General features: G+C 37.6%; 4 protein-coding genes across 6 annotated transcripts in view; 1 reads left to right on the top strand and 3 right to left on the bottom strand.

Moving 5' to 3' along the window:
• Nucleotides 1-4,285, top strand: part of LOC119574289 (UV excision repair protein RAD23 homolog A-like) — a 21,825-nt gene extending 17,540 nt beyond the window's left edge. For 2 of the 3 annotated variants that reach the window (XM_037921480.1, XM_037921481.1), the window contains exons 8-10: nucleotides 129-256; nucleotides 1,011-1,126; nucleotides 2,580-4,285. In XM_037921480.1, coding sequence (XP_037777408.1) covers nucleotides 129-256; nucleotides 1,011-1,126; nucleotides 2,580-2,690 — 355 coding nt within the window. In that variant the 3' untranslated portion in view covers nucleotides 2,691-4,285. The remainder of the gene's footprint in view (nucleotides 1-128; nucleotides 257-1,010; nucleotides 1,127-2,579) is intronic. The other variant, XM_037921483.1, reaches the window with a different exon arrangement.
• On the bottom strand, nucleotides 3,466-7,588 carry LOC119573893 (zinc finger protein 724-like). The gene is made up of 4 exons (XM_037920998.1): nucleotides 7,574-7,588; nucleotides 6,274-7,001; nucleotides 5,907-6,015; nucleotides 3,466-3,528 (listed from the first exon to the last, which is right to left on the bottom strand). Exons 1-4 carry the CDS (start codon nucleotides 7,586-7,588, stop codon nucleotides 3,466-3,468), a joined length of 915 nt encoding a protein of 304 aa, XP_037776926.1.
• Nucleotides 5,437-15,000, bottom strand: part of LOC119574288 (zinc finger protein 271-like) — a 13,862-nt gene continuing 4,298 nt past the window's right edge. The window contains exons 2-4 of the mRNA XM_037921479.1: nucleotides 14,041-14,421; nucleotides 9,680-13,536; nucleotides 5,437-7,001 (exon numbers count right to left, since the gene is read on the bottom strand). Of these exons, the coding sequence (XP_037777407.1) occupies nucleotides 11,401-13,536; nucleotides 14,041-14,397 (2,493 nt within the window). The 5' untranslated portion in view covers nucleotides 14,398-14,421 and the 3' untranslated portion in view covers nucleotides 5,437-7,001; nucleotides 9,680-11,400. The remainder of the gene's footprint in view (nucleotides 7,002-9,679; nucleotides 13,537-14,040; nucleotides 14,422-15,000) is intronic.
• On the bottom strand, nucleotides 9,490-11,110 carry LOC119573892 (zinc finger protein 76-like). The gene is made up of 2 exons (XM_037920997.1): nucleotides 9,680-11,110; nucleotides 9,490-9,591 (listed from the first exon to the last, which is right to left on the bottom strand). Exons 1-2 carry the CDS (start codon nucleotides 11,108-11,110, stop codon nucleotides 9,490-9,492), a joined length of 1,533 nt encoding a protein of 510 aa, XP_037776925.1.

Below are 15,000 nucleotides of genomic sequence, written 5' to 3'. Positions count from 1 at the left end.
TTTCGGGATGGTTAGAAATGTGTTGTGTCTGAAGTAAATAAAGTGGTAATAAGCGGAAAGAAGAAGCCCCATCACAAAGAATCTAGATTTTTCCAATGAAATATGTATAAGTACACATAATTTTCCAGGTCCAATCCATCATTGCTGGATGCATTCATCCAGCAAATTGGCCAAACAAATCCGCAGCTACTTCAGGTGATCCAGCAAAACCAGGAGGCCTTTGTGCGTATGCTGAATGAAGGTGGCAGTTCTGGAGGTATGCAAATCTCTTTTGAAAGCACTAGACCTTTTGGTGAATGTTGTTCATTTGTTTTTCCTTTGATGTGGTTCTTAGGCACTGAATTATGAATGTTTTGGATAACTGATGGATTATAGTATCTTGACAGCTTGTAAATGGTCTTCAAACAAACACTCCAAAATGCACTTATCAACGTACTTTGGTTTTATTTGACTTATTTTTTTATTCTCTCTTTTATTTTATTCATATCTTGTTTATGTTTATTTCTTATTATCCTTCTCCTTGTTATATTTATCTTCCTATTCCATATTCCCTTTTCTTCATACATTCACACATAACCTTAAACCTAACCATGGTGATGCTAATACTCATCTACATATTTTCATATTTTTCTTATATTTGTCTCATTCTCCTTTTCCAATATTTTTGTGATCTGTTTGTAAAAATATGTATATTATTGTCATTGGAAGTAAGATATTCCATAGTTTTGTATAACTGGTTTACATCAATAGAATATTATTTGTAATGTAGCTTTAAAGTTAGCAACTACTGATTCATCACTAGCCAGGTCATAAAAACTCCTGGATGTTTTCATGATGTTATACCCATTAATACATGAAATATAGTGTGAAGAGCTCAAGATTTATTTATCTAAAATAGTTACATAACATGAAGAATATATTTTTATCAAAATTGTTGTAAACACAATATTCTTATCATATGATGCAACAGGGATTAATCTCTACTTAAAGACCACCCACTTTCATTTCAGGTGGTAGCACAGGTGGTGGTAGTGGTAATCAAGGTGGAGATGGCAGTGGTGGCCGAGCTGCTCCTGGACAAAATGCAATCCTTGTTTCCCCTCAGGATAGAGATGCCATTGAAAGGGTAAATATAAATTGCATCCTTTGTTGCCTGTAGGATATTCAACAGTGGTTTCCCTATTTACTACTGGCACAGGTCTCGGGCACTTTACCTTGTCTGTATCCATTTGCTTCAAAATCAAACAAGTAACAGTAAATTCACTATCCAGTTGCCTGATCTCTCCCCTTTATATTTGTGTAAGGTAGATACTAGGTCAGTGGTTCTTAAACTTATTGGAGGTACAGAACCCCATCTGAACCCTTTGTAATGGGAAAAAATTAAATGTTTATTCAAAACATAGGTATATATTTATTAGTGCACAAAGTGAACCATCAGTTGCATGCAAAATCAGTATGTTCAAAGAACAAACCAACAAAACAAATTTCACACGTCCCGAATCATATGAATGGGACAAATGAAGGTGACCTCAGCAGATCCCTTGAGACTGTGACTCACTGATCCCTGGGGTTTGATTCAACCCAAGTTAACCCCAAGCTGCCAGGGGTAGCATGTACATACATGCTATGCGCACTATGAGTATAAGATGGCCCCACAAATGTTAAGTCACTAATGAGCCAATTATTCAAAAATATTTTCTGGTATTTAATATTGCTGTTAGTATTTTCAATACACTATAATAATTATAGTCTATAATAAAAAAACAGCATTGATATTGATAGCTATAGTACAAAAAAACATCTTTGCCACAAACTCAAGGAAAGATGAAATCAGGTGAGGTCACTCCATTGTGGCCAAGCATTTGCAGAACCATCTATGTGCAGAGACATTTCACAAAACAATACTGCAATGGACACATTTTCCTGGGGCCTTTGGGCAAAGAACTACTGTATTAGGCAGTTTATCAATTTGCATGGATAATGGATGGATTTGCATTTTGCAAGATAACTCATGTTCTATCCCCCATGCTTGCACAGTGCATCATGCAGGGGCCTGTTAATGTCTTGTTGAAAAATGTTTTAACTTGTTACATTTATGTTTATGAGAGTTCTATGTATGATCCCTGAATTTTACTTGGTTGTATTATAGTAGTCATAAATGTTGAGTAAATCTTTATCAAAGAAATTGAACTTACTCAGAATTATTTTAAAGTGTATAAAGAAGAATGAGAGATTCCACAAAGCAGAATGTTTAGAAAATTTGGCTGTTAGATAGTTTATTAGTACTCTAATTCCTTTATTTGTCTTTATTGATGGAAATCATTCTTGTTGCGAACTTTGCGAATACTTAGCTTCGAAACTTTTGCGTAATGCATTTAATTTCAAATTATTGTCAGACAAGTAATAGGTTATAGGAGTTGCATGATTTGACAGCTAGTGGTTATGTGAATGAAAGATTTGCTGTCTTGTATAACTGAAACCATAAATAGTTTGTACTTTCCTTGGAAATATTCTTTTTCAATAATTATAACTATAATTTATGAAGAATATAGACTAAGCATATTATTTTTCCTTTTCAGCTGAAAGCTCTAGGTAATTTTCCTGAAGATGTGGTAATCCAAGCTTACTTTGCCTGTGAGAAGAATGAGAACCTCGCTGCAGAGTTTCTCTTCAGTCAGACTTGGGATTAGGTTATACTTGTACCCTCTCTTTAACAAATTATAAGTTAATTTAGAATATGAAATCTCTTGTTAAGTGCACAGCTAAGCTATGGGCTGATTTCCAGTGGCTTGTTATCTCGAAATTGTCCAAAGAAAGTCAATTACAGATTTTCATATATCAAAACCTGAGTTCATACATGTTAGGAGACCCTGTGTTTGGTGCAGGTAACTGACCAGCACTAACTGTTATGTGGTTGTATGCTTCAAACACCTATGCTGCCACTCCTTTGTGTATATAATGTGTGTGAGATCGCTTTCATGCAGATTCAATATGTTACTATTAAGAGGTAAAAAGAATTTGAGTTTTAATTACCTTGTCCTATGCTATTGACATGACACTGGTATCAGCTGGTAGTGCACTGTCCAGTGATAGTGGGAAAGTTTTATCTGAACTATTTACAGGGATTCCATCAAACAATATTTTCTACTGTTTGTGTTCCCCATTTATGACTTTTTAGTCTGGATTAACCTTAATAATTTTTTGAAAGAAAAGGATTTAAGTTGCATCTTGTGAGGTAATTTCAGCCATACATCATAGTCTTCATAGGTGATATCCATTATGACATAGAAAAGATCAGACAAATACAAGACTCAGGTTTGTGAAGGCAGTGACATCATATAACTATGTATTCTATCTTTTGCTTTACACACATGTATGGCGTAGCAGCTGGCTTGCCCTCTGAGTAAAGAAAATTGCAGCAAAAGGCTTCTCTGTGAGAAACAAGATTTGTATAGTATTACTTGCTCAATTTTCATAATGTTTTGCTGTCATTTGATATTTGTATAAAAGTTTCTTGAAAGTTTCATCCTTTAAATTGGAAATAAGTTATTAAATGTGGGACTGCTATATTTTTTGCTTATGTTGGTAAGATTTTATGGAGAGCAGTTTTTCTTAAAAACTACCAGCAGTTTCCTAATAAAGTATTCTTGTCCTGTCTGAAGCTTTTACAGCACATTAGCAGCACACTTATGAGTGAATCTGAGAATTCATGTTCATTATTAAGTTTCTGTTAGAGCTAGTTTCCCCCCCTCCCCCCACATCTGTCCTTTATGCATGGAATGTTGCTTGAGGCATGCAGTGCAACATTTGCTCTTAAAACTTTCTTGAAGATTCAGAACACATACAAAAAGTTATATTTCTCTGAGCACCTGCAGATATCTAGATGAGGTTAGAAAAAAAAGTGTTGAGGGTAAGTACATTGTGATTAATGTCATAAAACAGCAGGTTTGATGGCTTGCCGTGTAATGATAATGACTAAGGAGAAAGGATATCCATTCAAAACAAAGACTAAGGTGTGTAAGAAATTTACCAGCAAAATAATTTTAACTTGAAAAAATTATGGGTTTCCTCTATGTATTCTGTCCGAGCTTCTGGCGCTCTCTACTCATTACCTCAGCTGCTCATGAGTTCTGCCATTGGTGTGCTAAATGCCAGAAGCATTAATATCACCCAGATAGAATAAGTTGCCACTCGTGCTCTCCCTAGGCCTTACTTTAATAGGGAAGCATTTTGTAAAAATATTTGTTAATATTTCTTGTGAAGAGGAATACAACCAGCAGGTTAAGTTATCGTTTCTTTAACCTTTATTGTGAATTATGAGTTTAATTGGAAATAGATGCATTTTTTCTTTGTTTCTTTTCTTTTTTTCTTTTCCTTTTTTTTTCTTTTTTTTTTGGCTTAATTTTCAGTTTGTTGAATTTGACACACTACATTCTTCTGTCTTCCTCCTTATTAAGATCAACAGGTGAATCATATGAATCACAACTGAAGGTGATAGTTGTATAGAATCTATAGTTTTTGCTTATTTCCTTTTTATGAGATTTATAGTACTGGTGATAAGAAAAGACAAATAATCATGTACAATAATAGCAGTATTCCAGTATGAATTTTTGGCCATTATGTTGAATAATACATATATATATTAATAAATAGTGCATCAGAATGCTGTAACATTTTATATTTGATTATGTATTCTGTAATACACCATTGGGTTCTAGTTCAAATGTTTAACATTTTTCTCTCTCCAGTTTGTTTGTACTGCTGCTCCTCCTAGATATTTTTTGTCAGGACAATATCATAAGTAATTGCCATATAATGGGAAAAGAACAATGTAAGTCTTAATTTCAGAAAAAAAAAATGTACTTTTCTTGATTTACAATCAAACATGCATCTAATCAGAGTAAAAAAAAATGGAAGTTTAGTCCATGTTTCACTTTTTTCCAAATTTTGGTCATAGTAATCATGTAAAAATACCTTATTTCAGTTAAAATAATTAATGAATTTCAATATTTAACCTTGTTGCAGACTGCCATATGTAATTATATGATTATTAATGTTCCTTTACTCTTTTTCTTGTTTTATTTGGGATGTTGGGTTTGTCATTCAAGTAATGAGAGAAAAAAAGTTTTTATTCATATATTAATATCTCCTGAGCAAGTAATATATATAGTAATTATATTCATTGTTTGTCAATATGTTTAGTTGGTAAATGGTTTTACATATTATATAATATCCTTAAGCAGTTACTTACAGCAACTATCAAGAATTGACTGCTAAAGCACATCATCCAACTGAATTACAATAACCTGAGTTAACATCCAGCTAAGCAAGTCACTAGTTTACCTACTTTCAAAGAAGGTAATGAGTGGATATGAATCTCTAATCCATGCCACTGCATAAATCCTATATGACAACACTATAAAGGATAAAATAAACTTTCAGCTGACTTTCATTTTAATTTGTTTATGCACAAAGATTATCCATACACTATCTAGTGATGTCTTTATAAAAAGGAAAACCATCTTTAAATACAGCCTACTCTCAATGGTTACTAAGTAACCTTACATTTGGTTAATACTCTTCACTATATTAACATTTTACATTTACAATTAATAGTTTGTACAATATACAATTTTCATTACAAATTATAATATACAAGAGAATAGATCAATAAAATATAGGTAATACAGTAAACAAAATACACTAAAAATAATCTCTATGAAACATAAATTGCTTGCATCTACTTCACAGTATGGCTACACAATCTGAATTTGAAATGGGCACACAATAGTTACTTCCTAAAATGAACAAAAAATCCAGGCAAAGGAAAGTGTCACATACAAATTGCACAAAGTGATAAAATGAAAAGATGAATAAAATAACCTGGTAATGATAGTTCTCTCTACCCTATGGTGGGCCACAGTACCAATGGTACCTCTACTGTTAAATGGCATATCTGAAAGATGTATTTTCAGACTGGATGCATGACTTGTCAGGGACATGATCTTCCTAATTCTGAATGAATACAAGGGATTCCCACTCATATAATTTTCATTAATCCTAATTACTGTTTGGTATATATAAATCCCCATAATACTCTTACTCCTTTGGTTACCTATTAAGTATCAGCAATTCAACAATTAACTGAGCTAATTCTTGCTGATGCACATTATTTGATATACAATAAATTACTCCTGAAATTCATATGAAACAGAAAAATTACTCCTTTGGTCATCCTGTCTGTGAGTGATCTTATGTCTGTTAAACTGATACCTATAAGAGAAGGACTGGTCACACACTTCACATGTATAAGGCTTCTCTCCAGTATGGATTCTCATATGTTTATTAAGGCTTGATGTTCTGGTGAATCCAGCATCACAGTGTTTGCATCTGTAAGGCTTTTCACCAGTGTGTCCTAGCACATGTCTTCGCAAGTCACATTGTTGGTGGAACCTGGCATCACATGATCCACAACCAAACACTTTATCTTCTACTGCAGCAGCAGCTCCTGTATGCATCTGCTGTCTATGTCTGTTTAGTGATGATTTGTTTGTGAATGCCATTCCACATCTTGAACACACATGCAGTTTCTGGTGTTGGACCTTATGCTGATTAAGATATTCAGGCGAGGTAAATGCTGCACAACATTCTGAACAACAATGTAAATCTGGATGAGCTTCCAACATATGAGACCATAAGGTACGCTTTTGTGCAAAGGATTTAGCACATACCGAACAATCTAAGGGTTTGGCAACAACTGTTACTGCCTTTTCTGTTGTCAGATCTGAACTAGTACTTTCTTTACTTGAGTCCACATGTGACAAGAGATTAATAACATCATTACTTAGAGTTGTGTACTGGATGGGTTGGGCAGCATTAGGCTCTGTTAGCTGTGTTGTCGTATAGGTAATAGTGCCTGTGCCTGAAGTGACATCAGAGCCTGCAGCAGGTTGGATCATTAGTGTTTCTCCGGTGGAGCCACCTACTGGGACACTTAGAACCTGAAACAAATTGGATTTTGTTTTTAATTTTACTTTTAAATGATGGAAGTAATAGTAATTTTTAATTTAGTCATGATAAAAATTATGCTTTAAGAGTAACAAGAATGGCAAGATAAAAATAAAGATAAAAATAATGAGCAAACATCATCCTACTGTTTTACAGAATGTTGCAAGAAATTAATCCATGTCAAAAAACAAATTAATATCCATATTCACTAGTAATCATTATTTTAACCATGTATGAACTCCATCTACATCCTGAGAGCACTACATATCACACATGCATACACATACAAACACAGGTAATAAAAAAAAGGTCAATATTTAGAGTTTCATATAAACCCTCACAAAAAATCATGAGGAAGACTGCAAATGAGAGCCTAAACTGCTGTATATATTACACTAATGGTTTCTTAATGTAAGAAAGAAAGACAGAAAAAATGTGTAAAGTATCAGAATCACACTTCTAGGATTATAAATTTATCTGTAATAAAAACTATTTTCCCAAAAATTCAAGGAATAGGGTAAATATGCATGATGAGGTAATGTTAATGTTAAAAGAGTAGATGTACTTCAATGTGGCACATAGTGATGTGAACCTGTGAAAAACAGAGGGAAGGGCAAATAATGGAGGAGGACAGAAGAGCAAGAGGATGAGGTAGAACTAGAAATATGTTAATGGTTAATGGATAAAAGCATATAAATGTGATAGACATCAAAGGTCAATAACACTATAAAAGAATATAATAGTGAGAAGGGTAAAGAGTTAAAAGGGTTAAAGGATTATATGTACTATATTTCAAGTCATACAGCAGTTTAAGATAGTATGGTATTGAAAAGGATAAAGATAATATGAAAATGGGGCACGACAGGGATTAGTAAAAGGGCAAATGGATCCAAAGAAAGATACAGGTCTGAGAATTTCAGTGTAGAAGTTATAAAGAACAAACAATGAGTAATAAGGAAAAAATGGGTGTTGGAGAAGTTGAAGGGGAAGAATTGGGAAATGAGAAAATGGATCAGAGAGGAGTTTCATTTGGAATGTCAGGTGGGGGAGGATCCAGAGAAGGGCATGATTGTGGCAAAAGGGAGTTGCATGTGTATCCATGAGGGAGGGGAAGCGATAACAAGGAAGGAAGGAAGGCTGGTGTAAATGGAGCAGGGGGATGGGGTGTATTGGGAGGAAGGGGGTAAAAGAGGACCATTAGGAGGAGAATGGAATAGGAGATTGAGAAGATGGGTGAGGGAGAGCATGTTTTTTTTGGGGGGTCATGATTGGAAAAGAGGGGATAACACCTGAGGATGAGAAGAAGAGGTAGGTGTAGGAGAGGATACAGTAGAAGATGGGGTGGAATGTTTAGACTGTCTAATGCGATGGGTAGAATGAGAAAGGGGAGGAGTAGGCACTGGGGAAGTGGTAGAGACTGGAGTGTCCTAAGTTTAAAATGGAGAAAGAAAGAAAAAATTGACTAGGAGAGGGAGGGTGTAGAAGCAGGAACATAAGGAGTAGGAGGAAGATATACTGGGGGAGATGCAGAAACATCTTGGGAGAAGGGGAAAGGGAAGAGCAAAGGTAAGTACTTGAGTAGGGAGCAAGAGAAATACACGGTCAGCATACTTCCTGCCTGACTTTGCATAAAGTGAGGCCAAGTTTGAATCAGAGGACTGCTACCTCAGACTAAAACTTGTAGGGAGAGCAGCCCCTATAAATACATTATGGGAACCACAACTCGCACACTTATGTGATTGTGCAGGGCAGTATGAATGAACATGGCCTGTTCTGGTACATAGCGCGCAGTGGACTATGGTGCAACAGTCCTGGGCAGGGTGGCCAAAATGCCATTTCTAACATTGACAGGGGAGGGTCTGATATGGTCAATACATACTTCATGGGGAAGGTCATGTCTACAGAATGTAATTTTGGCAATATTGGTGTAAAATTTTTGGTGGCCTCTAGGAGGAATAGTGTAGCACTGTACTGACATTGCATCATAGTCAATGAGGCAGGCAAGTAGGTCATTTTCACAGTCTGACCAGATAAAATGGGGAGATAAAAGCAGTTCCATTAAGGTCAGTGGGGCTAGTTGATAAAAAAAAGCAACCCTCCATGACCCTAACATGGGCACAAAATCATTATTGGCCATGACAAGTCTGGAGTATGTGGGGGTAAAAATTTGGTTCACCCCTCAGGGTAAAGGCTAGATAACTAAAGGGGGAAATGCCATGCCCATGGCTTCCTGAGGCCATTCAGGACTGACCCTGAGCCAGCTTTTTATCATTTCAACACGGTTCTCACATCATTAGGAAGTGGACAAAAGGGGTTGGAGAAGAGAAGGAAAAGCAATTGGGAAGAAGAAAAGACTGCAAAACTGGTTTAGCCAAGGGCTGTGGCCCAAAATAGGGGAGATCTCCAACACTGGGCCTCAGTCTCCATCTCCTAGTCTTCCCCCCAACAACAACAACGGGCATGTGATTTTGGGGGACCTAGTCATAGGAGGAAGGCCATGCAGGCTAAACAGCCTTTGCTCCAATGATGCTCAAGACTAAAGGAAATGGAGAACAAGCAAAGGACTTGTCCAAACTCTGATTGCTGGGGAAAATGGATGTTAAAATGTTTATTGTTGTATACTCAGTAATATTATGATTCTTATTACAAACAATATCTACATTATTCTTACCTGACCATCTGCTCCAATTGTAATCTGATCATAGCTGATATAGGTGCCTTGGCCAGGGTTTATCACAACTGCTCCATTGCTTAACATTTCACTGGCCTCAATGTAGATTGTACCTTCTGGTGTCATCAACTGACTAGTGCCAACCAGTTGACCAGCAGTGACAACTTGCCCACTAATCATTGGCTGACTGACTAATCGCCCACTTCCTTGGGCACCATGCTGGCTTATGGCAGTAACCACATGGCCACCCATTACGCTCTGCCCAACTGACGGAGAAGCTTGGGTGACTGAAGCAACTCCTGGTTGACTGGCGGGCCCAACTACATTTTGTGGTCCTCCTTCCATCTGAGGAACTACTAAAGATGAAGCATCAATGGTCACAGCACCAGTGGCTTCTTGCAGGCCCTCACTAATAGTACTAGGAGGAATTGAACCATGAGCTACATGTTCCATTGATAACTGAAGTAGGGAAGTTGCACCAGTGGCATGAGCACTTGCAACTAGATCTGTGTTAGTATCACTCTCATTTATCTTCGATGGACATCCCTTATCATTATTAACAATATTGGCAGTTAAATCATTCATAGTTTTAGTTTCAACTCCAGCATGATTATGAGGTTCATCTGGGCCATGAGGTACCTCACAAAAGCACCAAGACTCCATTCTTGCCTTTTCAGTTTGTTTAGTTTCCTGAGACTTATCAGCTATCTTCTTTGGTGATTTCTGCTGAGCTGCTGGTTTTGCATCATTAATTGCTACATCCACATCTATAAAATCACCCATAATAAAATCAGCATGCTCTGGTTTCACCTTTTTCTTTTCAGCTGCTTCTCGCAGACGTCTACTTGTCCTAGTTGGTTCTACAGTTGAGGCCTTAGCTTTACCTCCTTTCACAGATTTTGGACTATTACTTGGGCATGGGGATGATTTTGATCCTGATTTCTTTCTTTTCTTTTTCTTTCCATCTCCTGGTAACTCTGGTTTGTCACAATGTACTGATTTTATGTGTCTTGTCAAACCTGTTCTATCTGTGAAATTCATATTGCAATGCTTGTATGAGCACATGATTGGCTTTTCTCCAGTATGAACCTTTAAGTGTCTTCTTAAATCATCTTTCTGTGAAAATTTGGCACTACACTCATCACACTTGTGTGGTTTGTCACCTGTATGTGTCATTATGTGCCGTTTCAGAGCACTACGCTGTGTAAACATTTGTTGGCAGCTGTCACATGCATATGGCCGTTCATTATTATGAATTCGTTTGTGAGCAGTCAAATGACTACCCTGACTGAACGAAACATCGCACATGTCACATTTGAAAGGCTTTTCACCAGTATGTGTTCGATTATGTACACGCAAATTGCTCTTCTGGGTGAATGATGATCCACACGTTGCACATTTATATGGTCTCTCCCCGGTATGACCTCTCATATGAATTGTAAGACTATTTTTGTGTGTAAATGACTGTAAACACACACCACACTGGTATGGTTTTTCTCCTGTATGCCTTCTCTGGTGAATAATCAAGTGATTTATTCTAGTAAATTGTTTTGGGCAAGAAGTGCAAGTATATATCCGAGCTTCATGAGGCTCCTGGTGAGTTTTAGCAAGACGCCTCTTCTTGATAGGAGGCGTGTCAGGAGGGTTGGCTGGAAATGCTTCACTTTGGATCTGGATATCCCCAGTAGCTGGATTATTCACTGTTAAACTGTACTGGAAGGTCACTTGAGGATCAGCCTGAGGTTCTGATAAGTCTTGGTGTTGATCCGGCTGTGGGTGCAGTTGCTGTGGCTCTTGGTGGTGGTGGTGATGTTGGTGATGCTGCTGTTGCTGATGTTCTTGGTGATGTTGGGATTCTTGCTGCTGCTGGTCTTGTTGTTGTGGTTGTTGCTGCTGCTGTTGTTGTTGATGTGGCTGTGGGTGTTGCTGCTGTGCTGCTGCTGCTGTTGTTGTTGTTCTTGTTGCTCTTGCTGAATGCCTGGTATTGCAAATACCTGAGGTTCAGAACTTATCTTACCGTCCTCCTGGTGAGAATGTGATTGATGAAGCTGCTGGTGATGAGATGGTTGATGGTGTTGTTGATGGTGGCTTATTTGGTCTAGTGGGTCTTGGTGATGGCTTTCTTCATAATGATGGATTGGTTGCGGATAGTTAGTGTGATACTGTGGAGTTTGATGATACTCTGTTTGTGTCACCTCTTGAACACCTACAGCATCTTGGTTTTGTTGTGTTTGTGGTTGCTGGAGTTCTGTGTATGTTACTTGCTGATGTTGGGGTAATGGTGCTGCAGATAAAGCAGTAGAAGCAGGAGGGTGACTTGCTACAGTTGTTGATGTTGTGCCATCAATGATATTCTGAGGGCCATTAGGAATGTTGGGAGTCTCACAAAAGCACCATGAATGCCATTGACCAAAACTCCCTTCCACGTATGTTAGCACATGTGACTGATAATTCTGACAGTTATTAGCTGGTCTCCCTGGTCGAGGGGGTTGACCATGCTGAGTGAGCATCAGCGTTGGCATTTGCCCTGGAGCTTGGGCAGGAATAGTAACAATCTCATTAACCATAGGAGTTTGTGTGTGGGAAGGTAAGGTAGTTGTTGTATGTACCTGAGGCTGACTTTGTGGAAGAGGTGTCAATGGTGGCAATGAGACAACTTGATTGACATGCTGCTGTTGCTGATGACCTGTTTCTTGTGGCTGTACAACAGAGGCTGATGCATAGTTTGAATCATACATTTCATTCAGTGTTTCATCACTGTCATGCTTTCCAATCCTTTTCTTGAGAGGTGGAATGTTCTGAATGTTCTCACTTTCTTTGGGTTCCATCACATTATCACCACCTTCAAATCGCTCTTCACCATGAACTGTTACTTTGTGTCTTTTCAGATTCCGGTACTCCATAAAAGTGGAGTCACATTTCTGACAAGCAAAAGGTCTCACTCCGTCATGTCTAAGCTGATGTCTTTTCAAAGCACTTTTGTCCTTAAAGGCTCCATTACACTTTGAGCACACAAAATGTCTTTCTCCTGTGTGGCTTTGTCTGTGGCGTTTAAGTGTACTAAACTGAGAGAAAGTTGACTCACACTTATCACAACTAAATGGTTTAGATCCAGTATGTGTTCTCATGTGAGCCTTCATGTCCCTTTGGAGACTAAAACCAGCATTGCATTTCTCGCATCTGTATGGGGTATCTCCTTCATGGGTCAGTTTGTGCCACTGGAGATTGTTCTTGCGACTAAATGCTGCTTCACATATATCACACTTAAAAGGCTTCAGACCTGAATGTGACATCTGATGACGCTTCAAATCAATCATCTGTGTAAAAGATGCAGGGCATAATTCACATTTGTATGGTTTTTCCCCAGAGTGTGTTAATTGATGTCTTATTAGATTCCTTCTCTCAACAAAGAGTGCACTGCATATGTCACATTTAAAAGGTTTCTCTCCTGTGTGTCTTCTTTTGTGCCGTTTTAAACTACTGGTCTGAGAGAAAGAGGCATTGCATAGTGTACATACATAAGGCTTATCTTGAGTGTGGATTCTCATATGTGTTGTCAAGTGAGACATTTGCTTAAATCCTTGGTGACAAATTTCACACATAAATGGTTTCTCCCCTGTGTGTACTCTCCGGTGAATATGCAAATGGCATTGTTGCACAAAGGACATATTACAATCTAAACATTTATGAGGCCTCTCTCCTTTGTGGCTTCGTAAATGAACCCTATAACTATTATAGTTAGTGAACTTTGCATCACAATCTGAGCAAGATAAATTTTGACGGTGATGTCCCCTACGATGACTCATCAATAAGCCAATACGTACAAAGACTTCATCACATTGATCACATTCATATGCCTGTAAAGTAAAGAAAAGAGAATGAGCTGAATTCTAAATTATACATAAAATACTAAAAGAGACAGAGATAAAAAAATAAAAATAAAAAAAAAAAAAAAAAAATATATATATATATATATATATATATATATATATATATATATATATATATATATATATATATAAAACTTGGGAAAGGTTTTCCAACTATACATTATCTCTATTTTCCTTGTAACTATTTCAATAATGGATTCTTACCACATAGTTACATTATTCTGAAAATTTAAAACGGCTTTGACATTACTCTTAACATATTGTTATATGAGGTCCCTTACATACAAAATATAAACCTAAAGATAAAGCACTGCATGATAGGACAGGTACAGGTACTATGAAATATTTCAACCCTCCATTTAATCATCACTCTTTTCCACATCACTTATGATCTCCAGCTGCACTGTAATCTCTTTATCATGACATATATACTTCCTCTGCTTTACACATATACTTCCTCTACACACTCACCTGCTCCTCATAGTGGGTTCTTTCATGGGCACGTAGCTGACTAGCCCGTGAGAAAGTAAAAGAACATTCTGAGCACTTGTATTCCTTTTCAATGATGGGTGGCTCTTCCTTTGTTGTTATTTCCTTGGAATCATTGAGCAGATTCTCCTTGGTCTCTTCAATATGGCCCACCTCCTCTTGGTCCTCCATTCCTGAGGCCATGGCCAGAGAGTGCCCTTCATCTTCAACATTGCCACTTATCTCTTCTACCAATTCACCTTCCACTGTGTAATCTTGGGTTTCTAAATCTGGCACTATGGCCTTTAGTTCCACCACTTTGACTGTGGTGGACAAATTTAGGGGTGGAGCAGACTCCATTGCTTGCCCTTTTAAATACCATACCTGAAAAAAGGATAAAGATATCACAAATACTTAGTATTCAGTATTTCTGTTTATAAGAAATTAGGAGGGAGAAAGAGAGGGATAGGGCAAGGGAGATGGAGAAGAAGAGGGAGAGGGAAGGGAATGGAGGAAAGAGGAATAGGAGAAGGAAGGAGGAGGAGGGGAGAGGAATAGGAGGGGGAAGGAGGGGGGAGGAAGAAGAGGAGGAGAAGGCAAAGGTCTTTGCATGAACAGAAGTTTATCTTTAAAAGTGGAGTAGAGTATGCCATATCTATCCCATCTTTTCATATTTGGTAAATATAGTATCCTGTGAATTGGATGCCGATAACTGACATTTACTGCAATTGAAATAAGAGTAAACACGGAGCCTCTGTCCATGCATATGTGTGTGTGTGTGTGTGTGTGTGTGTGTGTGTGTGTGTGTGTGTGTGTGTGTGTGTGTGTGTGTGTGTGTGTGTGTGTGTGTGTGTGTGTGTGTGTGTGTGTGTGTGTGTGTGTGTGTGTGTGTGTGTGTGTGTACACAACAAAGGTGCCAAGACAAACTGTAACCATGAGGAAGAAACGACTGCCTTGGCAAAG

Source organism: Penaeus monodon, chromosome 6 (assembly GCF_015228065.2).
Source record: "Penaeus monodon isolate SGIC_2016 chromosome 6, NSTDA_Pmon_1, whole genome shotgun sequence".
NCBI lineage: Eukaryota > Metazoa > Arthropoda > Malacostraca > Decapoda > Penaeidae > Penaeus > Penaeus monodon.
Note: the sequence above shows the minus strand (reverse complement) of the source record. Positions and strands in the feature narration are given on the sequence as shown.